This window comes from Eupeodes corollae, chromosome 1, assembly GCF_945859685.1.
Source record: "Eupeodes corollae chromosome 1, idEupCoro1.1, whole genome shotgun sequence".
NCBI classification, from domain to species: Eukaryota; Metazoa; Arthropoda; class Insecta; order Diptera; family Syrphidae; genus Eupeodes; species Eupeodes corollae.
In genome coordinates, this window is record NC_079147.1 from 115,027,632 (window position 1) to 115,055,598 (window position 27,967).

The following is a 27,967-nucleotide window of genomic DNA, read 5'->3' on the forward strand; positions in this document are numbered from 1 at the left end:
AAATGGCGTGGAGTGTGGGGGATATGTCTAACGTATATAAACAACAATTTGAAAAAATTATACAAAAAACAGACACTATGTTTTTACTTTTCCAAAGGTAGGCCGTTTCAACGAAGTCTAGCGAGATTAGTTTTATACGTTAGGAACCTTGCTTTTTAATAATACACAAACGCTTTGTAGTTCTAATTTTCTTAACATAATCTTTTTTCTAAACAATCATATTTACTTTGGTTCGTTCGGGAAAATCAAACAATTAATTAAATGAAGAACAATTAATTTCTTTTCTGTATAACTTGTTTATATTTTTGTACACCACTAACCACAAACACAATATAATAACGCACGCTCGGCTGTCTTACGAACGAATGATATGGAATTTCAGGAATTTCAATTGAGAAGCCCAGTGCAAAGCCAGCCACAGCTGTAAATCCTAAGATTTTATATGTGTGCATACACTACAATGCAATGCAATAGTGTGTTTTGTATAACCCTTTTGTTGTATGAGCTGGAACCTCTTTGTATACTTATCTCACTCACATTTGTGGCAAAAATGAAAGGAATAGCAGAAAAAAAAAATACTAATACAAAATCACCATATAAATATTTGTAAATTATTACCCTGAAGTATAGTAAGACTTAAAGAATTGTAATTTACTACAAGCGGACCCGATAGACGTTGTCCTGTCTACACGTCTTTAATTTTAAAATTTTAGACTTTTTTTAATAAGCTAAAACATTCTGGACCATTTTGATGAAAATTATTATTCAAATGTTATGACAATATCTAACGTCATTACATGTAAATTTATTACAATTAGACTAATCGATAGCGTGTGAGTATGTGTAATAAAATCTTCAACTTGTTTTAATTAAAGGTAAAAAAGCTTACACTTAAACTATTTTCTTTAAAAAATATATGTTTTTATTTACAAAAACTTAATTTATCGTAATGGTTTTCTAAATCTAAGCCACAAATTGTCATTGTTTGGCATTGTGACTTATTTATAGTCATAGCATATGCCAAGCGGATTGGAAATTGTAAACGTTTGAATGGTATAGGCGAATCTGAAGGAATCATTGGGATCTGTGGTAAGAGTACAACTTCACCTTGAAATTTTCCACTCAAAATAGTGGCTTCAAGAATGTTGCCCATGATTTTTTTGCAACTAATCACGTGCCATTTCACAATTTTGGGGCATTTAAATTTCGAAGCAAAATTATAGGTGAGCCAATTTTCAGTCGCAAATTATGTGGTGGCATTCCAGGTAAATCTAGTGAATTTAGAAACTCTAGAGGATAGTTGACAACTTCGTCAGGATCAACAACAGTGTCAATCGATTTAAATGTAATTTCATCACCAGGCAATGACTGTTGTATTTTAAAATTGATGGCGTCAACATCTAAATTTTTTGCGGCTAAAATAGCTCGCTCTCGCAGCCATTCATGATTAGTATAATTATGTCTTAAATCTGGAAAGATACTTGTTATTAACTCATCTTTGGTAGCCACCATGTTGCAAAAATTCTATGGAAGTCGAATATATTGTGTAGCTTCATACAATTGAATTTTACCGTTGCCAATGTCTAACAATTGTTCAGAGAATCCTGACGCTAATGAATCATTTTGAAGTCGAACGCGCATATAAATAGTAAGGCATAGATATAGGATTGTTTCAAACATGCGTTTATTTCGTCTGCATATGTCGCGCGTGGAATGACTGGTAATGTTTGTCTGAAATCACCAGACAGCAGCAGTAGAGCACCACCGAAAAGCCGAGCATTATTTTTGATATCTTTCAGGGACCTGTCGAGAGCTTCAATTCATCCCAGATAATAATTTTACATTTTCTCAAAACTTCAGCTATGCCTGAATGCTTCTTTATGTTACACATTGCTTCGGGATTTGTATGAACGTTCAAAGGTAATTTTAGTGCTGAATGCGCAGTCCGTCCACCATCAAGTAACGTTGCTGCAATGCCTGATGAAGCAATGGCCAATGCAATATGATTTTGAGATCGAATCCGTGCAAGTATCAGTGCGATAAGAAATGTTTTACCAGTGCCACCTGGAGCCTCTAAAAAAAGAATCCACCTTGTTGTGCTGCGATTGAAACGTTAATTTGATCATATACATTTCGTTGTTCAGCAGTAAGCAATTGTTCATTTTCCGCAACAAAAGTAGCCAAAGAAGTCTTATCGAACTGGTGTTCACGTTGAACATCGCTGTTGATGATGTCTACTGCTGGGCGATTCGGCGCTGGCTTTCCAAAATGGATGAGCGGCATGTTTGAAATAAGAATACAAATATCCTCAATCATTATTAATGACTCGTTGTATATTTCGGCGGAGAATTCAATATTAAGATTTTGATTAGTAATTCTAGTCCGATGCAAAATTCAGACGGAAAACACGTTGTCAATATTATTGAAAATAATTGACGAATTTGTTGTGGAGATGAGCTAAGTGCTGCATCTGCAAGTGTGAGATCCCAATGGTTATCATCCTCCAATAAATGTAACTCACGACACGCATCGAAGAAAGAGTCGTATGAAGGACCATCGACTTTTCGCAAATATTGGAAGGACGTCCGTCGGTCCAGGGACGTTAACCAGTAATAAACACAAAAAAAACATTCGCGTTGCTTAGGATGAACTCTATATAATCGACCTGAATCCTGGTACTGGAATGCCTGTGCCTCGTTTCCGCGGTTCCCAATTCCTTGATTGTTTATTCCATGTAAAAAATTTAGAAACATCAGTGTACACCAACGTCCTTGCGAATTGACCAACAGCATCTTGTCGACTACAAAGGTTAAAAAATTGAGTAAGAGTTGTTTTTGGAGCCGTCAAAGCCTGTTGTAGTGCAGTTTCTTCTGTAAAGTAAACACGATGTCCGTTTTCAAGATGCACAGCCAAATGTATAACAACAGGATCCCTTTCATGTAAAGGGAACGTAAAAATGCGCCAAATAGCTTCGTTGCTACTTATGTATCGACACATTTGATAACGTGTTCTTTCGTCTTTATCGTTAACATTTTGAACAGCAAATATAGCTTCATCACTACCCTTGTGAACATACTTACAAATGTATTTGATAGACTTCACCGAACTGCATAGTTCAACGTTTATGTGCGCTTTGTAGGTTTTGCACAGCAATGGCGAATATGGAACTACCCAGCGATTATCAATATCTGCTCTCACACCATTTGACAGACTTAATTCATATAATTGACCACTATTGTGTGCGTCTCTACGTCGATAAGATGGATAACCGACCATATTGGTGATAGTATCAGTTTCACATGGTTTTGGAAAACGTTTTGTACATTTTCCATTATCCATACATGGCATTATCATGTTTAGGTTCAACATGGACCATGGATCATATTTGTAGTTACAATGTTAAACAATTCTGGATCAACATTCGGATCTGCAATTTCCGTTGAAATAAGTTTGTCAATTTCTTCTGCGCGTATTTTATCCACCAACCAAATTAAAATATGCGCATGAGGTAAACCTCGTTTTTGCCATTCAACAGAGTAAAGCCAACAACGCGTTTCACCAAAGATTTTAATTTTTGTTTAAAGACACGTGCAGTGACATCATGACGGTGCATCGATGTTTGACCTGGCAACAGTAAACTTTTGATTTCATCCCAGTTTGGATTACACGTAAATGTGATAAAAAGATCAGGTCGGCCGTATGCACGTACGTAAGTCATGGCATCTTGAATATATTCCTGCATATGACGCGGGATACCAGTGTATGATGATGGGAGAATATATGCGGTACCAATATTGTTGATGTCATTCGTTACATCTACGTTGCCGATTACGGCGTCACGTAAATGAATGTACTCCTCAGCACGAAGTTTTGCTTGATTAAATTTTATGTATCGTAATCTCTCATTTCAGATTTTTACATACATATCGACAATGTACTGATGGAATAGCTGTCTGCATCGAAGAATACCATTATCTTCAAAAAAACATTGTCCAGCGGAAAAAATTGTGAATCTAAACCATTCTCAGATCCCCTTGAACACACACAAAAAATTTCATCAAAATCGGTCCAGTCGTTTAAGAGAAGTTCAGTGACATACACACTCACAGACGAATTATATATGTTAAGATTTGCCACTTCAATATTTATAATCGATTATATTTTATTGATTTGAGGATTGAACAAATTTAAATCACCGTATACATTTCGCAAAATAAGATTAATGAGTAGTAAAATTAAATTATTCCCCTGAAGTAGTAGATTTCCCCATATCTTGATTAAACAAAGTTCCTCTCTTAAACATTTAAAGTTTAATATTTCTGTATTTTCAATAACTATTTAATTTTACTCATATCACTTGATAATTCATAACTAGTTTCATTTTGTCTTGCTTAGTTTAATTTGTTTGAATTCCGTATGCAATAACTTACTCGTAACCCACCTTAGTTCGGCAATCTTCTGAATCGAGCAAATATTCCCATCACATTGGAGTACCTTTCAATATCCTTGCCCGAAGAGCCTCCTTTTAGTGAAGAAATATGGCGGCAAATTCCTTGGTCTTGGGGTGTTTTGTATGCGGTTATTCTGATAGGTATGCTAAGCAACATATTATTTGATTTGATGCTCATAAGACATTCTGAGCACTTCCGCCAATATCAACCGCGGGCTCCATCATAAACCATTCCGAAATCGACAAGTAGTAGTGATGATGACATGGTTGTGAAAGTATTTTTCCGTTTCTTACACTTTTCCATATCACACTCAAAAGAAACATGTGTATATGTGTTAGTATAGGTAGGTACTTATGTATGTATACATAGAGTAGTTTGCCGTTTGCCTTATTGGAAAACTCGATTTCCGATTTAAGGACGTGAGTGGTTTACCTGAAAGATGATAGCATGCCACAAAAAGGCAGTCAGCCAGTAGAAAAATATCAAGACTTGTTAAAGCGAATACAAACCCCTTACTGCCGATGGCGTTTTCATGAATTTATTTATGAGCTTAAATTCTTATTCGATGATGGTGAATGTAATGAATGTGAGAATAAACTTGAGAGTTCAGTGAATTATGTGTCTTTAGGTATCAGACACAGATTTAGATGCGAAAATTGCTTCTCATCAATATTACAAACGAAATGGAGTTGCTCACTTATGCTTTTTTCGGGGCAACTAAACTTTACCCTAACCCTAACGTATTTGGAAAAGTCTTTAAGGCCTTGTACCAGAGGGATCAAGGTCTAACTCTTTAAATTCTATTTAATTATTATCAACAGTATCGTAAGACTTGCTTGGTTTTGTTCTTATTTTTCGAGTGTTTTATACCATGCGAATTCGCCATTTATGTATGCACTTCCTCGTCTATCTGCCTTATAATTACTAATTACACATCTTATATTAAGATTCCAAAACTAGACATGCGTCTATACAGCTGTGGATGGTAGGTAAACGCGGCCTTGAAATCGATGAAAAGATAGTGGGTATCGATTTGATGTTCTTGGGTTTTTTTTTTTCCAGATTCCTCGTAATGTCAATATTTGATCGACTGTAAACTTTCCCGGTCTAAAACCGCACTTAGAAGGACCTATCATGTTGTCAAGCCATTTGCTCCAGTGAAGCGGCTTTCTTATACTTCGACGGCTTTCTTATATACGCTATCTTTACATTCGTCTAAGTCCGTTCTCAGCATTGACTGAGGTTCCGCTATGATGTTAATACCTTCGGGTTTGCTGCCTTTGGTCTGAGGTTTTTTGCACTTGTGAATTTTGTTTCATCTGCTCAAGACTTTCAAACTTTAACTCTGCTTTTAAACCTCTTAACATCTTCAACCCTGCAGCAAAATCGATGAGCCTGAATCTGTTGTGTTGTGTTGTCATGTAGTCTGTTTTCCCCGATTTTTCCACCATAGATGGTTCCCCTTCCTAGCTTTCCTGGCTTGTCGCCCAGGACAATTTTAATATCGTTGCTAGGGCATTGCTCATATTCTTTCTTCAAGAGTTTGAAGAACATATCCTTGGTATTGACATACTTCCTTTCTGTGGAAGGCATATGCGTGTGCGCATATTATACTTATGTTGCTGAATTCAGCCTTAATGCGGATGTTCATGAAGCGCTCGTTGATGCACCTATACCTCAAGACTTGTTGCTTAAGTCTGGCTTCAATACCAAATCCGCATACAAATAAGGACATTAAACAGCTTTTAGCTAATTTTGCGACAAACCAAAAGTTTTTCCGAAAATTTTTACCAAAAATAGACAGCACCTACTTTTTTAGAATAACCAGGTATAGTTCAATTAAAAATATGACCACGTTGCATAAAACTAATACTAGGTACCAGGTACTTGTAATTCAATCCTTTAATAGCATTTTTCTTTTACCCTTTCGTAATCGTGGATCTTAAACCTTTAAGGAACTTTATATAACAGAACTAAGCAGAAAAAATAAACGTATAGATTTTAAGTTGAAGTCGTGGCCCATTTTATACTCAAGTGATTTTTTTCCTCAATTGTTCTCTATATTGATAATTCAAGGATTCCACAATCCTTGATAATATTCGAATATATGTGTATTCACCTCCCTAGCTAAAGTAAAAATGAAAAAAAAATTCTTGAAACACAATACAAAAAGAAAACGTTTTCGAAAAAAAAACCCAGAGTATAAAAAGAAAGCGCAACAATAAAACCAACAATTGGGAATGTCAAAGCGGATAATTATAACCGCTCTCGGTTATATTCGGTTTCAATTGTATTCGATTTCCTTGCCAGTCAACTGATTTCTATTGTGTGTATTTTTTTTCAGCTCTATCTCTCTAAGCAGATGCTTTAGATCCGGAAGTTTATATGTAGTGTACATTTTTATATAAAAATATATCTATATGGCGAATCAATATCTCTTCAGGAATAATATCAAACTTCTGGCCCTTGGTTTCTATTCCTATTTATTTTTATATATTTTTTGGTTTGAAATATAAGAAAGAATTCAATTGTGTTGATTCAAAAAAATATTGATCGGAAGAAATATCATTTATCTAACTAGGCTGAGGGGTGACAATATTTTCTGTTTGCAATAAATGAAAGTATATACATAGATAACGCTGACATACCTAATGGATTTAATATTTCTATATACATAGACACATCGTTTACATTCTTTTTGTTAAGATGTACATACATATGTACATATAAATGTATATATTATTTTTTCCGAAATGGGATTAAATCGCAATTTTGATTGAATTCAATGTCGACAAGTTGGATTGTATTTCAATTGAATTTTATTTACTGTCTTTTATTGTATCAACATTTTCCTCTGAAAATATATCTTAAAACAAATTTGTATCAAGTTTTGTAGAATGCCTCTTCATGGTTGTATTGATTTTTTAATGATAAAATGGATCTAACTTCAAAACAATCAAGTACAGACAGGTCAATGTTTTTGTCTGACTTACTTCGCAAACTATTTCAAATGCCAACCTTCAAGATGAATTAGCATGTGTAATCTACAATGGCAATGAAAAATAAAAAAGGATCTATCTGTAATTAAGAACAATATCTTCTTTTTTAACTCCATAGAAAAGTTCGCCTTAACTTGTTTCTTTTATTTAAAATTAATTGCAATAAATATTAAGAAAAGAAACTGTCTAAATAAAATTAATTTATTACGATTTTAATCAGACTGAGTTAGCACTTCCTATCGATTAAATATGCTTGTGCATAAATATCTTAAATTAAGTATTTTATATTTGTTGATTGATTTATTTCTTTTTAAATTAAAGAAAAGAGACAGGAATGCGACCCACACTGATAACTTTTCATCCCACCTGTCGATTTGTATTACCTAAAACTTCAAAAAAATAGTCATAACAATATTTTGTATGAGATAAATAATTTGAAGTCAACTTTATCCAAAAACCATTTTTTTATAGTTAAAGTTGATTTAAAAAAAAATTAAATGAAAACTACTAAAAATATCTGTACATGCACTGCTCAAACTCAAAAACGCAAGGATTACGTAGAAGAATTCTTCTATAGGGTTTTTAAATTGGCGCAGGTACATTTTGGCGCCCGGTGGCGGTCATTCTGTCTTGGTGACATCTATCAAATCTTTTGATTATTATTCATTTGTTTGTATCAAATCATCATAGCAAGTTACACGATTGAACAGCACGTTCAAATGATGAAACTTTATTATGAAAATGGATGGTCGTTAACACAAACGGTGCGCGCATTGCACCAATTCAACGGTAGACATGGTGGTCCACGTCGACTCTTCAATGTTTGGTGGAAAAATTTGAAACGATCGGTTCAGTAAACATTCGGCCAACACCCGTACTTTCAAGGAACGCAAGATCGGCCGAAAACACCGCTGCGGTCCGTAAAATTGGACAGCAGAACCCGCGGCAGTCTATTCCTCGCCCCGTGCACAAGAACTCGACATTTTGCAGAATTCAACTTGGCGAATTTTGCATCGGGACTTGGGCCTACACACGTACAAGATCCAAATGACCCAGGAGCTCAAAGCTCATGACCATAGACAACGACGTTTGTTCACTGACTAGGCTTCGACTGTTTGGCCGAAAAACCATATTTAGTTACAAGGCATATTTTTGGATGAATGGCTGTGTTAACAACCAAGATTGCCGTTTATAGGACGACACCAACCCACGCGAGGTTCTTTCTTACTTACTTAAGGTGGCGCTACAGTCCTGTGTAAACTAGGGCCTCACCCAACAAACTTTTCCATCTAGCTCGGTCCCTAGCTAGATGTCTTCAGTTCACCAGTTGACAATGCATCCTCAAAAACTTACCGTTTAGCGTGGATTTTTGGCCGGCGGCATAATTGGTCCGTACTTCTTTGAAAACAACGTTAGTGAGGTCACCGTCAACAGCGAGGGCTACATATATGTACATAACTATGATAACTAATTTCTTATGGCCAAATTAAACTTAAAATGTCTAGGTCCATATCGTCCAGCAGGACGGCCGGCGTCGGCGGCGCGGTGCTACGCGCCGCACAGCAAACACCACTACATCTACACACAACATCTATCCGCCCTTTTTGAAAAACTCTATATAACGATCTTAATCATATTAGCATTATCAGCCACTTACACATCGTAAGGGACTCAAACTGGTTTCATGGAGCTTAGAAGAAAGCCTCAAGATTCATGTGGTATCACAATGTGCCATTAAACTGATCTAAGAGTGTCCTATTCCATCACGGACAGTTACCTAACCTAACCTAACCTACAAACAATATTTGAAATATGATGAAATATAGCTTTATTTTAAAATCTATTTTTGTTAACGACTAAAAATCGAAAACTAATTTTAACTAATTTTAGTAACATTTCTTGAAAGTTTTTACTTTTTATGTAAACAAATACAAATTTGATTTTGAAGTGAATTCTTCCATTTATCCATGAGATAACTGGAAAATCAATTTTTATAAATTTTGTGAAGTATTTTTTTGTAGATTTTAATTTTTATAAAAAAACTTACTGTTGAATTTTTTTAAAAACGGGATTGAATGTCGAAAACAATATTTGAGTCGAAAATAAAAACAAAACAAAACTTTGTACATATAAAATTTGTTATAATGAAATATGAATCAAAAACTAAAATTTAAATTTTATTTTCAGCATTTTCTATGTTATTTTCGCAGTTTAAAAGGATATCAATTAAAAATACATCATTTAAATGGGCTGTGCTTTAAAATGAGATTTTAAAATAAATTCTTCTCAATACATCATTTTTATAAAAATTGAGAACAGTGAACATCGAGCACATTCTCTTATCCATTATATTGAAACATTAACAGTGCTGTCGTCTGAGATTTGAAAAAAAAAGAATAAAGTGGGTTAGAAGTTTTGATTTTACAAGTAACCAAAGGAACTCATTCATATTTTATTACTAGCATTTTAGTAAAATTTATGAAAATGCATGTCTCTTATTGTATACTGTGACCTAACGTTTAAAACAAGAAACAAGAAATTATTTGTCACCCTGAATATTTTGCGAATAAAAATTGATAATACGTAGAAAACAATTGTATTGTACAAAAAATAGCATCTTTGACAATTTTAAGACAAATAAATGGAATATTATTGAAAGATACAAAAATAAAAACATATAAAAAAAAGATTAAATGTTGACAAAGTTTCTAAAATTTCGTAAATAAATTAAGGTATTGATTATTATAAAATAACTTTTAAAAAATTCCAAACGTTTTTTTTACAAGAAATAAAATCTTTCAAGAAATTATACTAAAGTTAGTAAGAATAAGTTTTCAACTTAAAATCTCGGGAATCCGAAACGGTAATGAAACCAAACTTTTCTTATCAAATGCAAAATATTTATGTTATTTGTTGGTTTATTTTTAGAAACATACAATAGACAACCTCTTGTACAAATTACATCAAATACAATAAACTGATAAGAAATTGTTTTCGATTCAATTAAGTCAACTGTATGATTCAAGTAGGTATGTCAACAAAAAAAACGTTGAAACTTTTTTAGCCTATACAAAATGTTGTTGTCAATATTTTGTTAACTTTTATAAATATTGACAGATGGGCATGAGTGGGAAGTTATCAGTGTGAGTCGCACTCCAGCCTCTTTTTGTATTCTTGTAATACTTAATATCTATGTATATCTACAAAAATTGGTATATTTTGAATTAACAATTGGAAAACATATTATGAAGCTTTTTAAATTTGTTTTAAACATAATTTGACTTAAATAAAAATATTTGAGGCTATACTTCTATCTTGAAAAGACTTTCTAAAACATACTTTGCGGCAGCTCTGATGCCATAAGTAATTTATGTCCAACTGTCTAAACGAGTACATTTTTTTTGTCTGATCAACCCTGCCATTATTTAGGCAGAAACCAAAACCAATTTAATATTTCGGCCAATTGAATTTTCCATTAGTATATATTTATTTACTGAGCACTACTATACCAAGCAAAACTTCATTCGTCCTTCCAATTTGCAAATTTTATTTGATTTTTCTTCAGCAATTTATTTCATCTTTTGTCATTTTCATTTCATCCCTTTTTTATAGAGGTGAGGGTCTCCTTGCCACTGCTGTGATGATGCCAAGGGTGAAACAATTAAAATTTCAAGTTGGCCCCTTATTGTTAAGTGCATAAATATTTCACTCGATAAATTTGTTATCAATATTGCTTTTTTTTTCTTCGAACTTATGTATGTGCCATTTATTAAACTTATACGTATAACGAGGGGAATATTGAACACATTTTGAAACTTAAATAATTGTTAGGGGATGAAGTATTATACCACACTTTCGTAATGCATTGTAAAGGAAATGTTTACTTAAGTGCTGAAGTGGCGCGAATGGGATTTTTATAGCTATCTCTCAGCATGAATTGTTATTTTTTTATATATATATTTAAGATAGGTACACTCAAGTCAAGCCAATTTAAGTAGTTAAACAAATATTCAATTTAATACAAAAAAAAATATATGTATGTGTATACACGTCTTTAAATTCACGGGGGTCAATATCTTTTTCTTAACATATGGCTAAAATCAAATACGAGTGGGCTTAGTTCTAGATTGTAGTATTCTTATTTTTTCTATTTTTTCATTGAACGATTATAAACTCCTCTTAAAGCACGACATGTGGCTGTGGAAGAATCACAATATTTGGAGTAGATTTTAACAATTTTTATGCGTTGTGCGATAGTGAGGCGATCCATTTTCATAAATGTCAGACTTTCAACTGACAAAAAAAAATTGTTTAACAACTTAGTCTGACAGATGTTGAACTTCAATCCTATACTTTTAAACCAAAATGGAAAAAATGTAAGATTTGGAAAACCATCAAGGATTATATTGAAAAAAAAGCTACTCCATAAATTAAGATAGCCTCAAGAAGTATATAAAAACGTGTTTTTTTTCGAATTTTTAAAAGTTTTATTTCAAAAACCTTATGTGATGTATTAGTTTTGAAGATTTGAATTAGGGCCACCAAAACCCATTGGAAAAGTGCAAGATAAGTTAAAATTATGAAATTTCAAAGAAGTGCATCCAAAAACGCATTCTGGTTACATAGGCCAGCAACTGCTCGGTTTATTGTGATAAGGTAGTAAAGGAATAGTGCTAGATACATTAAGGATTAAAGCTTAAGCTTTGTGATATGATGTAATGGCAATGGGTAATTGACATACCTCTAGATCAAGGGTCACACATATGTAGCTATGTCTTAGTGTACATAAGCCATTTTATTCTTTTCATAATAAAGTTTAAGCTAATTTTCACTCTTGATGTACCATATTAACATTTCAAAATTTGCAGAACAATATTCTACCTTAAGATAGAAGTTCTCTATTCCAGTTAAAAATACCTAATTTAGCATTTTTCTTTTAGCTGGTATAGGACGAATTCAAAAGAACTCTTGAGTCTTTCCCAAAAAAATATTCCTAAATTTCACAGTTTAAGATTAAATCTCAAGGATCTCCAAAGAAGGATAAAAATACAAAATTTAACAAATTTCTTTCGTCGAGTGAATACCAAAGAATATTAAAATTTGGTCTAATAATAATAATTCTCTTTCGCAATACGATCTTAATATGTGTATTGTGTATGCAACTTCAGCCAATGCAGATTAAATCTAAGGACTCTTTTAAACAAAAGCTATCGCTTGCGATATGCTGACAACATAGACCACTGTATTGTCCATCCGTACATTGATATATTTTTTTTATATTTTGAATTGAAAGACAAAAAGTGATTGCGTCCGGCTTACTTGAACCCACAAGGAGTTGCCACCATACTAAAAGGAAAAGGACTCTTAACATAAAAAAAAGAAACAAACCTTTAAGCAAAAAATTAAATTTTCTACAAGCACTGGGAAAGTTTCTGTCGGTCCCTGTGAAGATTAACGTCACTTTTTATATTCCTTTCGTCGACTATCTTCAGAAAGCAAGAAAAAAAAACAAGAACTAAGTTCACGGAGTCCTTGTGCCTTCTGTCACAAGGTTCTTTTTTTTATTTTCCTAGTAAAAAAACTTATTTAACAGCCCATCCCGTTATCCAACATCCCAGTCTCAGGAGTAATGAATTTATAATTAAAATAAATGAAAAAAAAGAATGTATACAGGCCAACGTTCTCTGATTCATTTTTGCCTTCCTTCTCCCGCAAAATACTATAAGGACTCAAGCAATAGCATCAGGACTACTTCAACACAGAGAAACGCGGATATTATTTTGAATTCAGAATCATCAACAACATTTTAGTCGCCGCTTCTGGTGATAGTCAAACGATGAAACGTCACCAACTTTCTGATGCAATAATAAAAACATAAAATCTTCTACTGTGTCGTACGGTTTTGTTCTTTGTTATAAAATTATAAAATCGACCTTTGAAGTTACTTAAATTTGTTGAAGTTGGCACATTTTTCAACTGCTTAACGTTAATTTTCATTCTCGATAAGTGTAAATGTAAAACAAAAGCAAACATTATTTCATATCGCAAATTTATTATCACAGAGAAATTATTCCTTGGAGAAAAATGTTAACTAAAATGATATGATTAATATTAAAAAAACGAGTATTTTTAAAAAGAAATCAATGAATAATTCTTTCATTACAAACAGAAAGAAATGACATTTAAATTCAAAGCAATATAAGCACAATGCTGTAAAAGCTATGCTTTTCATAAGAAAATCGGAAAGATATTATTTGTACCAATTCCTTATTTAAATTAAAGAATCGAGCTAGATTACTCGATGAGTAAAAATGATAACCCAAACGTCAGTTTATGACCAATTAATAATTTTGGTTCGGTGAATAACCCAAATTATTTAAACGGAAGATGATTGTATTATTAACTTTTTTCTTACATGCAATTTTGTTACGTGCAAAATATTAGATCAGCAGCTCAGTTTTTGACATCCCAACTATTTCAGACACTACTCGTATATCCGCACTACCAAATATTTGAAAACTATTACTGTGGTCTACTATAGTACACCACGCGTGCACTCCAGTGTTAAAGGATGACACCAAAAATAAAATTAAAAAAAAATTCTATTCTATATTTTACTCAACACAAAATTGATCCCGGAGCAGTCATCGGATCAGTTAAAAATGCAGCCTCTTTTAACAAGTAATATAAGATCCTTAAAAATCACATTTTTGCAGAAATCCATTGGTATGCCTTTATTGTTTTTTTCTTTTTGAATCATCAGCAAAACAATAAGGAACGTTAAGCGAATTCAGGAAAACTCATGCGAGAAAAATTGAAAATTAAATGAAAATGAGCAATACACTATATTCGTAGCATCCAACCGAACGCAATGACAATTTTAAAGAATTACAATACATTTATAATAATTCAACTGTTGGTTTTTATTAGTGGTACAACATTAAATGTGGGTGGATCAAAATGGAAGTCCTTGTTGTGTTATGTGGCTGTTGGCTGTGGAAACAAAATATTTTAAAACGGGAAAATTAAAACAGCGACAGAATAAATTCGTTATTATTATTTTAATGAAGAGCATAATTTGGGTTATTGTTCTTGTACATAGTGAGGACGTCATATCCCAAATTGTTTGTTTGTATACAGATTCGCATGAATGCAAAAACTACTGTGGATAGGAAATAATTTTAATAATATAGGAACTGTGGAATGAAATTGAATAATATGTATATTATGCACATACATAAGTCTAGTTGAGAGTTTATCTGTACATATCTGTGGAAAAAAATTAAAGAATTGATCATAGTTTCATTTCATGAATTCCTTTACATTTTCTAGGTTATACGCATTTATAATCATATGAAAATAACTCACTTTACAAATAGCCTGGTTTAAAGAATTAATTTATTAGCGGGACAAAGTTAATTCTTCAGCTTTAACTACTTTATTGTTCTTCAGAAATTCTATTAAGTATAGTTTGATTTAGATATCGGGGACAGTATATAGATACAGAGCACCAGGAAAAATAATAATATATGATAACCGTGGCATATATAATACACCGGGCATGATGGTTAGTGCGTTGGACTGTCATGCGAGAGATCTTGGGTTCGATCCCTGCCTGTGCCACCTAAAGTTTTATTCACGGGTACTGCATCTTGCGAGGAAATTCTCTAAGAGTTATTTTTGTCATGAAAAAGTGCTTTCTCAGATTAGCCGTTCATATTCGGCATATAAACTGTTGGTCCCCTTCATCCCTGGCAACAGTACTCGCACACAGTAATGGTTGAGAGTTGTTAGTCACTAGGCCCTGGTTTTCTACGGACTATTGTGAAACCTAATTTATTTTATTTATTTATGATAACTTAATACAAGGTCATGGAAACGCTGATTAGTTATCAGCTTAAGAACTATCTCATAAAGAACGCTTTTTTATAACCGGCAGAAAGGCTTTCGTAGAAATAGGTCTACCAGTGATTTGATGGTTTATCTAACCGAACTATTGGACAAATCTTTATGTCGTTTTGGAGAAAGTAAGATTATTGCACCTGATATTTCAGAAGCATTTGGATTTCGGAACTAAACTCTCTTATTAAACAATTTGTGTTTTGGTGTTGGACTAGAAACTGCTATTCAAACTGCTCAATACAAGTTGTATTGGATGGTTCCAAGACTTAAATTCATTAAATAAATGCTGGTGTCCCCCAGGGCTCCGTTTTTTCTCCTGATTCTCTTCCTGGTATTCACTAACGATCTCTTGTCTGACTTTTCTAATCCATTTAACTGTTTCGCTGACGATAGTAAATTCATCTTTTTATACCTACTTGTTTCTAGATTCACAACCACAACCACGGATGTGTAACTTAAACGGCAGCGTGTGTTAAGCTTATTAAGTTCTGAACTTGACAGCATTGTCCAATGGGAAATAAGTAACACTGTAATTTAATTCTTCAATAACTCAATGCTGTATCCTGTCGTTAAAGCGTGACCCACTCCCGATGCCTTTATTCATGAGTGGCACTTGCATCCAGGAATCAAAATTAACCACTCGGTATATGTGTATCACAGATCACCTCAAATGGAATGATCACAAATTTGACTACAAAATTTGGCACCTCTTCTGATATGGCTGTAAATCACAAAGCCTTCGTTTTAATATCTGGGCTTGTGCCCCAAAACAAGTTTAAATTTTTTGGATTGAATCTAAAAAAAGACTTTGAAAATGAAAGGTGATAGAACTATATAGGTACAGCCGAAACATTTACATAGCTATAAAACCGCCGCAAAGTTTCATGTCCGTTGAAGAATATACTTAAGTATCTATGTGTTCGAATTCTAAACCTCGTTTTATCGTTCGAAATACTCTTTTTATTTTTCTTGTATGCATTTTTGTTTCAAATTCTCATCTAAAGTCTTTTGCTACAAAACGAATTGTGCAACATTTAGTGTTGCAAGGATGCAAAATTCGCATAAATTATGCACAAGTTTAGAAATAAAATACTAAAACAGTGCATTCGATGAGTTGCAAAAATAACCCTTGTACTCATTTTAGACCCCAAAATTGAAGCCAATGAACCGGAAAATATAAGTAGAATGACTTTAAAGGCTTGCTTACTATAACTACAGATACATAGTTAAAAGAATACATGGCCTCAAGGGCAGTATTTACTATAATGTATACTTTATGTGTAGATAAAGCTAAAGATAGGAGAACAAAATAAGATACATTTTTGTTTTGCATCAGTTAGATCTATAATCAATGAGTAAAATGGTGGTAAAATGAACTGAGACATATAAAAATAAGAAATAAAACACAAAGATAGAAGAAAATCGTATAAGTGAGAATTGTGGTTAGAAATTCTTTTATACTCCACTTGGGAGTACTATGAAGTAGGATTTCCATATAACTTACCTGAGAGCCTTCTCAAATCATAATCACCTCAGCCAGCGATTCAATGCACTTTACACTTATTAACTTCAAAAATTGTACGACAAATATTTTGTCTGTCAAAATGTGTAGACATGTTTTACGCATTATGTGAAGGTTTTAAGCCGATTCGTGTTAGGCATTTTTAATTTTTTTTCTAAAGGCCAAAAATAACAGTAGTCCACAATACAATTTTGTTGGTTAAAAATCACAAATTCGAATTTTTTTGGAAAAGAACTGGTAGATTTTATTAAATTTTCTGCTTATTATTTTTTTGACTTGGCTTCTTTTATCAAGAACTGCAAACCGTCATTTTTTTTAAAGCTTTATCAGAACTAGGGAACCGATTTCAATAATTTGTATTTCTACAAAAGCTTTTACTGTGTTCCTCATGCTTGATGAACAAAAAAGTGTTTGTTTTTTTGCTTCTTGACATAGTATTTATTTCAAAAAAGGGTCATCAGTTTTTCACGAAAATGAAATATTAAATGTAAAGTTATAAGTCCTAAATAAGTGCACAACAAAAATATTTGTAAACTAATTTTGAAAAAAATGTATATAAACACTTTTAAAAATTAAGTTTTTTTTTAAATTAAAAGGCATTTAAATTTTTAAAGCTAAACTGTTTCTGAAATGCAAATTTTTACATTTTAAAATGCAGACAATATTTGTTAACATACTCTTTTTATTATATTTTGAATGTAAACTTTAAAGTTGGTCCATTGTAAATAAACAAAAAAAATGTCTTACATGTACAGAATTCAACAAAAAAGCTCTTAAAAGGATAGGCGACCGTTTGTCTAACTTAAACGTTTTCACCTCTTGATCTTTGTTATTAACTTCCCATAGGAAGTTATTGTAACGGGCCCGATTTGTCAAATTGAAAATTTTTACATTTCTCGACGTTTCAAGGTCCCTAGAGTCGATATAAATGATTTTTAGAAAGACGTCTGTTCGTGCATGTGTACGTACGTTCGCGATGTTTTTTTCGTCTTCGATAGCTCAAGAACCAGAAGAGATATCGACTTCAAATAAATTTAGTTACACAGATAATAAGGCAGAAAGATGCAGAAAGGGCTCTCGAGAAAATTGCGTTTGTGGTTTTTTTACCATAGCAGTTTAAAAAAAAGGTGAACATTTTGGTTAAATCCAAATATCTTAAAAACCAAAAACGCTAGAGACTTGAATTTAATTTTATATAAGATATTGTAACGTGATACCAAACAAGTATATTTTTGGAAAAAAAATCCAATCAAATCCAACTTAAAAAAGGTGTCATTAAAATTTGTCCATTAAAATTTTGAGAAAAATCGAATTAAAAGTTTTTTTAAAAAATAAAAACCTAAACAAAAAAATTATAAAAGTTGGTAAAAATTGATTTTTGGCTCAAATGTCTTTTCAAAAGTTGAAGATTATTTCTTCCAACTACTTTTATCTTTTAAAAAATACTGTTGTCAATAATCAGTAAAATTTTGGGAAAATCGAATTGACAATTTTTTTTTACAAAAAATAAAAACCTAAACAAAAAAATTAATTAAGGTTGGTAAAAATTATTTTTTGACTAAAAATACATAGAGCAAAACTACATTTTCAAACGAAACTATTTCTTTATATGAAAAATATTGTTGGTAATTTTTCAATTTTTAAGAATAACTGAACTATTAAATTTTTTTAACCCAGCACGAAAACCTACAAACTTTTTAGCAAGACAAATCGACAGACGGGATGGGAAGTTATCAGTGTGGGTCGCATCCCAGCCTCTTCTTTTCTATTTAATTCTAGTGAAATAGACAGTTGCATTCTACTTCTCAAACATTTCAACCGTAATACACGTACTTCCGAGCCCAATTTTGAACGCATGTTGACTCCTTTACCAGTCTCAATATTCATCATTCTATATGCAGACATTCAAAATAAATGTGCATAAAAAGATATTACTTCCAGAATAATTTTATGCAACGTACAATAATGTTCTTGACATGTGGCAATACTTTTATGAATATCGAGTTGACTGTGTTCTTTAAAAACAAAAAACTTATAAAGGGTGTCCCAAAATTAACGAAAGATTTGAATTAAATAGAAAACGCCGTTTTTAGTCTTTTGATAGTTATATTTTTATTGACTCGTAAAGTTCATAGGATAGGGTTATGTATGGAATAACACATCGGACAAATATACTGTTAGCTGTCAAATTGCTTTTTTTCAGGGTTGCCAACACTTCACTGCACAAATGGCGGCAAATTCAAACCTTGCGTTAATTTTGGGACACCCTATACAAATTTGGCAGCTATTGAATTTTGGCTATGCTACGAATTTTGCTAATGCAAGTAAATGTATCGACGCAAAATTTTAAACGATTTAGTAAAATGTTAAATCCATTTTTAGCAATTTACTAAGCTCAAGAGATGATTTACCTAATTTAAACGATTTTAACATATTACCTACTATCTCCTAACAATTCGCTAAAGTTAAAAAGCATGGAATGGCCACTTTAACTTTTAGGACTTTGCTTAATTCATATAACATCTGTACAATAATGTTTATAAAAGCCGTGGAGTCCGTTTAGGTGTAATTGCTTTGTCACTGTTTAAACATGTTTGGATGCCAGTTTTTTAACAATAGACAATAAGCAATTTACTAGTAAGCAAAACGAAAATAAAGGTTTCGAATTTGACAATTTTCGCTAAGTAAATTGCTTAATATTAAGCAAATTGCTAGCTAGTAAATTGTTTAACTCTTAACAATTGATTGTTTAAAATTGTGTGCAATTGACTTTAAACTTATTTTATATTAAAATAATTACACTCTAACCTATCTTAAAAATATTTTAATAATAAAATAGTAATTTACAACATTTTAAACTGGAAAGAATGAAGATCTATATATATATATGCATACTTTCCTTCTTTTAAAATTAAACAAGTTTGTAAACAGCAATGAGTGTTATACGTATCATTACGTTTTATTACAATCTAATATATTTCTTTCAGTAATAAATGTGTGATAATGTCCCTCAACACATATTATTCCAATCAGAGCTAATACTAAACTCCTAGATTTCACCTTTATTAATATCCTTCAATGTTACATTTTATTTCTTATTCAATAAATCTTGACACCATACAATAGTTAAAAGAACGTACACTTAATAAAATTATTTTTCAGAACAGCTTTTATAAGGGACATAAAATGCAAATTAAGGTTATGTGATTCCTTAAAAAGTTCTGTGTGACTTTTGTATATATGAACATATATTTCGTTTGTGCGTATTGTAAATGTGGCTTGGTGACTTTTTAAATTGATTGCCACTTGCCACATTCTTATTATTCTAATCGTGGACGTTGAAAACTATAAAATTAAGAATCCGAAAATAACGACTCCCCAGAGCAAAGTTCATGAAAATGCCATCTACGGGAAAAGAAAAATGGAATATGTTATTCGTTATCCTGCGGAGAGAAGAAGAGAGGAAATCACAAGAATTTATAAGCCCTTAGGAGGGTCGAGTCGAAAATTTGCATTTGGAAATAACTCAAACCCCTGCATTAGTACTTTTTAGTTTTTTTAAGGTCAATATTTCTTGAAGGTCTTCCAAATTCATACCTTTCGATAAAACCCAACCCAACAATCTGTTTTTCTTTTTGCCATTAGATTTTCTCTCAATTTGAATTTATTTATATGTATTTTGGATACCTTAACCTAAAAGTATACTTTTCTTGTAAATTATATATGTTTGTATAGAATAACGCCCAATCCACAAACCTACTTATTATTCTTTCCTTCTCAACAAGAACACAAAACTTGAATTAATTCTTTATTACGATAGCAATGCGATGCGATGGTAGAAAGGTGCTGAACAGCCTTTTAGCTATTCTACTTTATTTTACGAGCACCTTACTCTTCAATTAGACCGATTTGAATTGATTGCAGAGCGGATTGGAGCTTTGGATACAGTATTTGGATTTGAATTGAAGGAAAGCAGATGGATAACGTAGACAAATAAAATACGAAAAAGGGTTAAATGTTCATTGTTTGTAAATTTAACCTTTATTGAAAACACTACAGAATAAGGTACATTGAATTAACGAGATTAATGAAGATTAACCATGCCGAGTGGATCTCAATTCCCAACGGTTTTATTCTAATAGCTTTTGAATTATAGAAATGTATAAGTATATACATTACATACAAAAGTATACGTTTATAGTTCCGCGATTATAGGTAAGACCAAGACGTAGGAGCAATTACTTGGCAAACTATTGTGTATGAGTTGCGTTGTATGGATTATTGACACAGGGGATTTTGGGATTAAGTGTGTTAGAACAGAGAATAGGAAGGTATCGATTAAGTTGCACCTGCTAATAAGAACGACTTTAAAATGGAATCCTCCATATAAAACACTATGAGATAGAGACTGGAGCAGAGCAGTCTCGAAAGAGTAAGTCAATACTGCAATGCACTGCAATGGTAGGTTTTAATTCTGGAATTAATCTTTTGTTTTAATTTCATTAACTTTAAATTTTATTTTATTTTTTTTATTACTTACCAGAAAAAGGTTTCAAAAAAAAATTCGAATTCATGTTATTTAGTCATAAAATAATTAAGTATAGTGAAAATGTTGTATTATATAAATTTAAAAAATCAAGTTTACCAATTATTGACCGCCTTGAAATGAAAGATTTAAACTTTGTGTATGTTTTCGCACTCACTTTTTACATTTATTATCAGTGCATATAATCCTGAGTTTTATTCTCCTTACAATGTACTTGAGGCATCGATGTTAGAATTTTACTGTAGTTTGTGTACCTAATAGAAAAATTATTACTTAGACAGTCGGCAAATGACCAACACTCGGTTTTTAGATCCTGGAGACTTTGTTTTTGGAGATGGTGATTTAGAATTTGGGTATGATATCGGTATCCCTATAGAATTGATCTCTAGTTCCACAAAGCAGTTTGATATCTACATACTCTTTATCTGCATTGAGATTATGTTTACATTAAATCCCATGGATAATCTGGGGTTTTCGAACAAAAAAAAAAAAAACGAATTTAAAAATACTTCAGATAAGTATCAGGATAGGTACAGGAGGGATATACATTTATACAATTATGATCATGCAAAACAAAGATTTTTGTATTTTGTGGATTTTTTTAGATTTATAAAATAATACCAACTAATAATTACTTTTATTCCAAAGAAGCACCATCACGTACATATGCACTAGTTAAGGCATATTATTTTTTACAACACGTTTATTATAATCCAATAAAGATTAATAATATTCCAAAAGAATACAACCCTATTAAACTATGTAGCATGCAACAAACAAAATAAAGCGAAATAAGCATGGTGCAGTGCATGTTCATGTTTCACTAAAAATAACCACACATCGTGGCCAAATATTAAAATTAAATTGGATTGAAATCAATGGGAAGCTCTTCAAATTAAAATTCAAAGCAGCATCCACAGGGCCAATTTTTGTCTTACACGTATATCTATAGTTCCTCTGTTATGTAGAACAAAAAACAACCCAACCTAAGCTTTCGGGTGAATTTGTAATTGTAATTTATACAAACAGTTGGCTTTTACACTATTTTTTTTATAAAATAAAGATTTTGCTTTAACCAATTCAATAAATTTATTTTTTAATTAACAAGGTAATACTTTTAGTAAACTAAAGCATTTTTGTATGTGTAAGGACTTGACTCGTTTTTTATACATAAATATTTGTTTGAACATTAATTGCGGTCACGATTTTTTTACAACATTCATATAGATACTGGTTCATTAAGGAAGATACAATAAACTAAACCACATACAGGTACAAGCCTCCATTTTTATTTTTTCGGATTAGTTCAGTATTTAAAATAATTGTATGTGTATTTTTGTTCGTATACAGTGTTGGTCATTTAAAAATTAATAATTTAAACAAATCATATTAAATTTCATAAGCGTGACAGTGAATCCAATTTTTTGTTGGTCAAAACAAAAGCAACTTTTTATTACTATCTCTTTTTTTATTATAATAGAGGAAAGTTAGTCTTGCAAGTGCTTATATTAAAGGTGTTGGCAAATTGGTGCAGTTGAATCTATTTAGTAGTTATTATATTCAGTTCACGGGTAAGGTTATCAGTTTAATTAGATAACTTTTGTAAAATGGCTTTAAACAAAAACTCTAACGAAATCGAAATGGAATGAGTCAAATTAAAATTTCTAAAAAATATTCTATTAAAAAATCAGTGATTTTCCGATTAATACAATTTTATAAACTTAAAAAGTCATTTCAAACGGTTCATCGAAGTGGCAGACCAAGAAAAATAACAAAACGAGAGTAGTCTCCAATAATAAAGTCAATTAAAAAAGGCCCGTTTATATAATTGAGACAAATTCGAACCCAACTCCACCTGAACGTAAGCGCAAGAAAAATTCGGAGACGAGCTGTAAAAAAGCCTTTTATTTCCGCAAAAAACAAGCTGGCGAGATTAAAATGTCCTCATGACAACATGAAATGGACCTTTGGAAAACTCTTTTTAGACGATTACTAAAACGATTAGTTGAACTAAAAAATATATGTACTATCTAAAAACTGCTTTTGTTTTGACCAGCCTAATATTGAACTAATTTAATGAACTATTACAAAAACAATTTAATTTTATTTTCCACTAGAAACTATAAATATTTATTTAAATTTTAATAATTTTTAGCAACGTTTCTGAAACCTTTTTTGAAGACTGGTAGTATGACAGCTGAATCGAAACCTGGCGAAATATTTTCTTTGTTATCACTTATCAGTGTAGTACTTATAAAACTTATGTCGAAATGTAGATTTTTGACCAAAAAAGATAGAATCGGGACCACTATTATTTATAATCCTAAATATAACCTCCTAAAGCGAATCTGTTGAATTTCCAACTTTGAACTCAATCGACCCAAAAGTTTGGGCCTTAGGATCCAGGACTGATAGACGGACGGAATTGGGAGACCCACTTGTTTCGACTTCTCTTTTAACGTAATGTTATGTTATGTTAAGATTAAGATCTTGAGTTCGAAATTTTTTACAAATCCAATATTTACTTGCCATATGGGTGATTATACGAATTACAAATTATTGAAAATCTCTTAGGATTTATTAATGATAACTTGAAATCACTTAGTAACAATTAAAAATTGTTAATATGTAATACTATAAGATAATACTATATCAGTTTTCAAAACAAACTTTTGACATTTAACGTAACGTTATTCACCTCTCTTTTACAACTTTCACATAGTAGTACCAAGTATTTCTAAATAATCAACAAACAATATAAACAAAATTTTAAAATATTCATCTTGAAGGTACTAAAGGTAAATTAAATGAAGAACAATAACTATATACATGACACAGGACTGACGCCATAGGACTGACGAAAAAGACGAAATTTGAGATTATGATCAAAATTGATGTTGTTTTTTGTAATTTCGAATATCAACAAACTACATTTTAACAAATCAAAGTATAATATGAATAAATAAAAATAAACTTTAGATTAACAAAAAAATAACGACTCGCCATAGGACTGACATGTTGACTGGCTTAGCACGGGTATAAACAACAAACATAACCCAAACTCTGGTACAGTAATGGTGGTCGTCAAATTGTGCGACCCGTAACTAACTTTATTACCAACATTAAAATTTAAAGTGAGATTTGACGTTGAGTCGGCGATATTTCGCACGAATTTTAAATTTAAATAACACACAACGGACTGACGAATGAAACTGAACACAAAGTTTCTTATTTTTTTAAATAAAGTGAAGAACACTGCATTATAACAGATGTAGTATATATTAAACTATATACGTCACAGATTGTATTAAATTGATAAGTTTTCTCAAATCAATGATTGTTTTTACTAGACAGCTACTTAATTGTTGGTTTCCAGGGTTGTGACATGCCAAAGGACTGACGTTTTATGAACTATTTGTGTTTTTCTAATAACTTTATTCAAAATGAGCTTGAGTGACCAAATAAAGGTCTTTCCATTGTTTTAAAATAAATTGTAATCTCAATAAAATATAATAGGACTTTGTATATATTGGTTGATGACATCGAGTTACCTAACTTTTGTATAATAATCCATATACATACATAGTTTCTCTACGTCGTCGTCGCGTTGGAAGTTAAAAGGACTTACAAAATCCAATAACCTTGTCTAAATTTTCTTAGAAATATAAGTATGTACAATACATATATATGTACATAGATTTTCCATACAATGTGGGTAGTTACAATCCTTGTTTTACGTTTTAATAAACTTTGAATTTTCACTAAAATGACAAACTAATTTTATGGGTTGGATAAATGCAAACGAAATTCGCAATTTTTTGTTTCTATAAATAACATATTTGCTACCATAGCTCATCTACTCCTGTTCCTTTGCCACCACACCAATAATCCAAAACCAACCGTTAAATTGAAATCATCTTTTAAATATTTTACAACAAATCCGTAGTTTGATTGATGCAAAAACCACCGCTTACTTTCTCACACCCTTCAACTTGCAAAATGATGCGCAGTCTATCTCTCAACTTCATTCTATTCTATATTTAAGATTATTCGAAGAAAAACGGTGGGATTTCAATCTGGAATTAATTTTGAATTAATTTATTTTCAATGTACAGCAATTTGTGTTTAAACATAGAAAAAATCTTTTTTTATGTCCCGTTGTAGATATTTATATTAATATTTTCCATTTTCTCTCTTTGAATTTCAAAGTATGTATAATAATTCAACAGGATTCATCCTTCCGCTTTAATGAAAAACAGCTTTTCACCATTTAAAATAAAAAAAATCTAACAATAATCATGCCTCTAGCTATGTCTGGGTTCATTTAATTGCAAGCCCACACAGATGCTTAAGATCCTTTTGAATTGTGAGTACATATATTTTTGCTGTAATAAGTAATACGCTGTTATCTACGTCACAATTAAATTAAATTTATATAAATATACAATTTTTTCTATAATAACATGAAGTGTATGGACACTTGTACCGAAAAATAAATATAAAATATTAAATATTAACGAAAGAATTTATTTGTTTCACGTAAATAAATTGAATATTGTGATACAAAAAATAGCATTGTCAATTCAAATGCAGGTATATTCACACCTTTGAAAATGTTCACTTTTGTATGATACTTAATTATTATGTTTTATCTTTAATTCTAAAAGGAGCTTATTTGAATAAACTGTCAAACAAAATTATTCTGCTCGCATTCTCTCAAAAACTGTAAACGAACTTCTTCAAAATGACTGATGAGCTCAAACAAAATCGTCAAAACCTGACCCAAACCTATCTAACTCGTCAGCGTGAGTTAATAAAACAACAGAGAAAGTACAAGAAAATTATAACTACCAAATACATAAGTCGTAAGGATTCAATCGGTCAAGCAAGCTATCTGAAGAACATTGAACATTTGAAAGCAGAAAAGGCCGATATAAGAGCTCAATTATGGGTAGCCAATGGTCCTACTCATCTTCGACAAAATAAAAATCGTCTAAAAAATATCAAGTGCCATGTTTCATGTCAAGAGAAACTGAATTCCGATAACAATAAACTCAAGTCTCAGATTCAAGTTTTGGAAATGCAATTAAAGCAAGTAAACAAGTCAATCTATGATCTGAATAGAAAAACTATACCAGATAACCAACATCAGGCTTATGTGCAAAAAGTTCGACGAACAAAGGATATTTTAGAAAATCAGCTTGAAGTAAACGTCAAGCGAGAATGTAACTTCACAGCTTCGAATCAGCTACTTCGAGAAGACGTTGTTCGAATGATTAATTTTAGGGCGTTCTTTAACAGTCTCTACACCAAGATGATCCAACAGCTAAGAAACGACAATAAATATCTAACTGATCTCATTGAACATGCACAACTTACTTTTGAAAATGGAACAATTGTCTATGAGAAAATAATTGCAATTAATAAAAAAGAAATGCACGATCGAGAAATTAGAAAGGTTGAGATGCAAAGTGTTACTAGAAAAACTGCCCAGGACAACGAAAACTTTGACTTTTTCGCGAAAAAGGATAAAAAGCGTGAACTATGTGATCTTGAACCAAGGGAATACAAAAGAAGAAATATTTTTAAAAAGGCCCATGGGAAAAAGATCCGACTTTACAAAAATGTTTTGAATAAAATTCTCCAACACTCAAATACCCAAGCTATTGAGAAGGTTATCGAGAACTTTCAGGAGCAAGAAAGTCTTTATTACTCCTATTTTAACTTTGCCAATGAGAAAAACTACCACATTACTAGGCTGGATACGAGTTTGAATGACCTATATCAGCACATTGAAAACCTTCGGACGCGAAACAAAAACACCTTAGACAACCAACTCGAGACTATAATTGACTTAGAGAACAAATTAAAAAATCAACTAAAAACTAACAATGATTTAGAGGAAAAGAGGAAAATTTGTGACAAGACCTTATCAGGATTCTTTAAGGAAATTCTTGGTGTAATAATGCTTTGTCGAGCTGATGTAACGCCATTGCAAAATCTTCTGGGCGATCACTCCAAAATCAGTGCAATTAATGTGAAAGAATTTTTACAAATTCTCGAAAAGCGTTTGAATCAGATCGTGGCTAGGGTTTTCATTCTGCAAAGAAGGGATCCAAAGATTAAACCTGGTCATTACATAGTTCGTAATCTTCAGAAAATGTTAGAGCAACCAACAGACCCGAACCATATCGTACTGACACAACAATGTCCCGAATGTGCCGAAGGAGAAGCTGTAAATACGGATGGTAAGGATTGTGTGATAGAGACGACAAAAGAAATCCAAAAGAAATTGCATGAAAAGGTCGTGCAACCGGAAATGCAATATCGTTTGCATAGCTTAAGCGAATGCCGATTGCAACGCTCTAGAATGTTAGCAAGCAGTAAATTAAATTGAATTTATATTGGTTTTTAGATTCATTTTTATTTTCAAAATTCATGAAAGAAAAAATAGTAAAACATTTCGAGATTTTTATTTTTATTTTTTGTTTAATAATAAAGATGGCGTTTTGGTCTGGAATCCTTTAAATCGAAAAATTTATTCTTT

General features: G+C 31.8%; 2 protein-coding genes across 3 annotated transcripts in view; both read left to right on the top strand.

The window, feature by feature from the left end:
• The window catches only part of LOC129953652 (hemicentin-1), a 403,952-nt gene that overhangs the window by 213,198 nt on the left and 162,787 nt on the right, over nt 1-27,967 (top strand). The window lies entirely within an intron of this gene.
• Nucleotides 25,895-27,961, top strand: LOC129953653 (uncharacterized). Its single transcript, XM_056066977.1, has 2 exons — nt 25,895-26,013; nt 26,088-27,961. The coding sequence occupies exon 2, from the start codon at nt 26,165-26,167 to the stop codon at nt 27,815-27,817; it is 1,653 nt and encodes a 550-aa protein (XP_055922952.1). The 5' UTR covers nt 25,895-26,013; nt 26,088-26,164; the 3' UTR covers nt 27,818-27,961.

What these genes read in the sequence shown, in the direction of transcription:
- LOC129953653 (XM_056066977.1), top strand. Translation starts at nt 26,165, where the DNA reads ATGACTGATGAGCTCAAACAAAATCGTCAAAACCTGACCCAAACCTAT.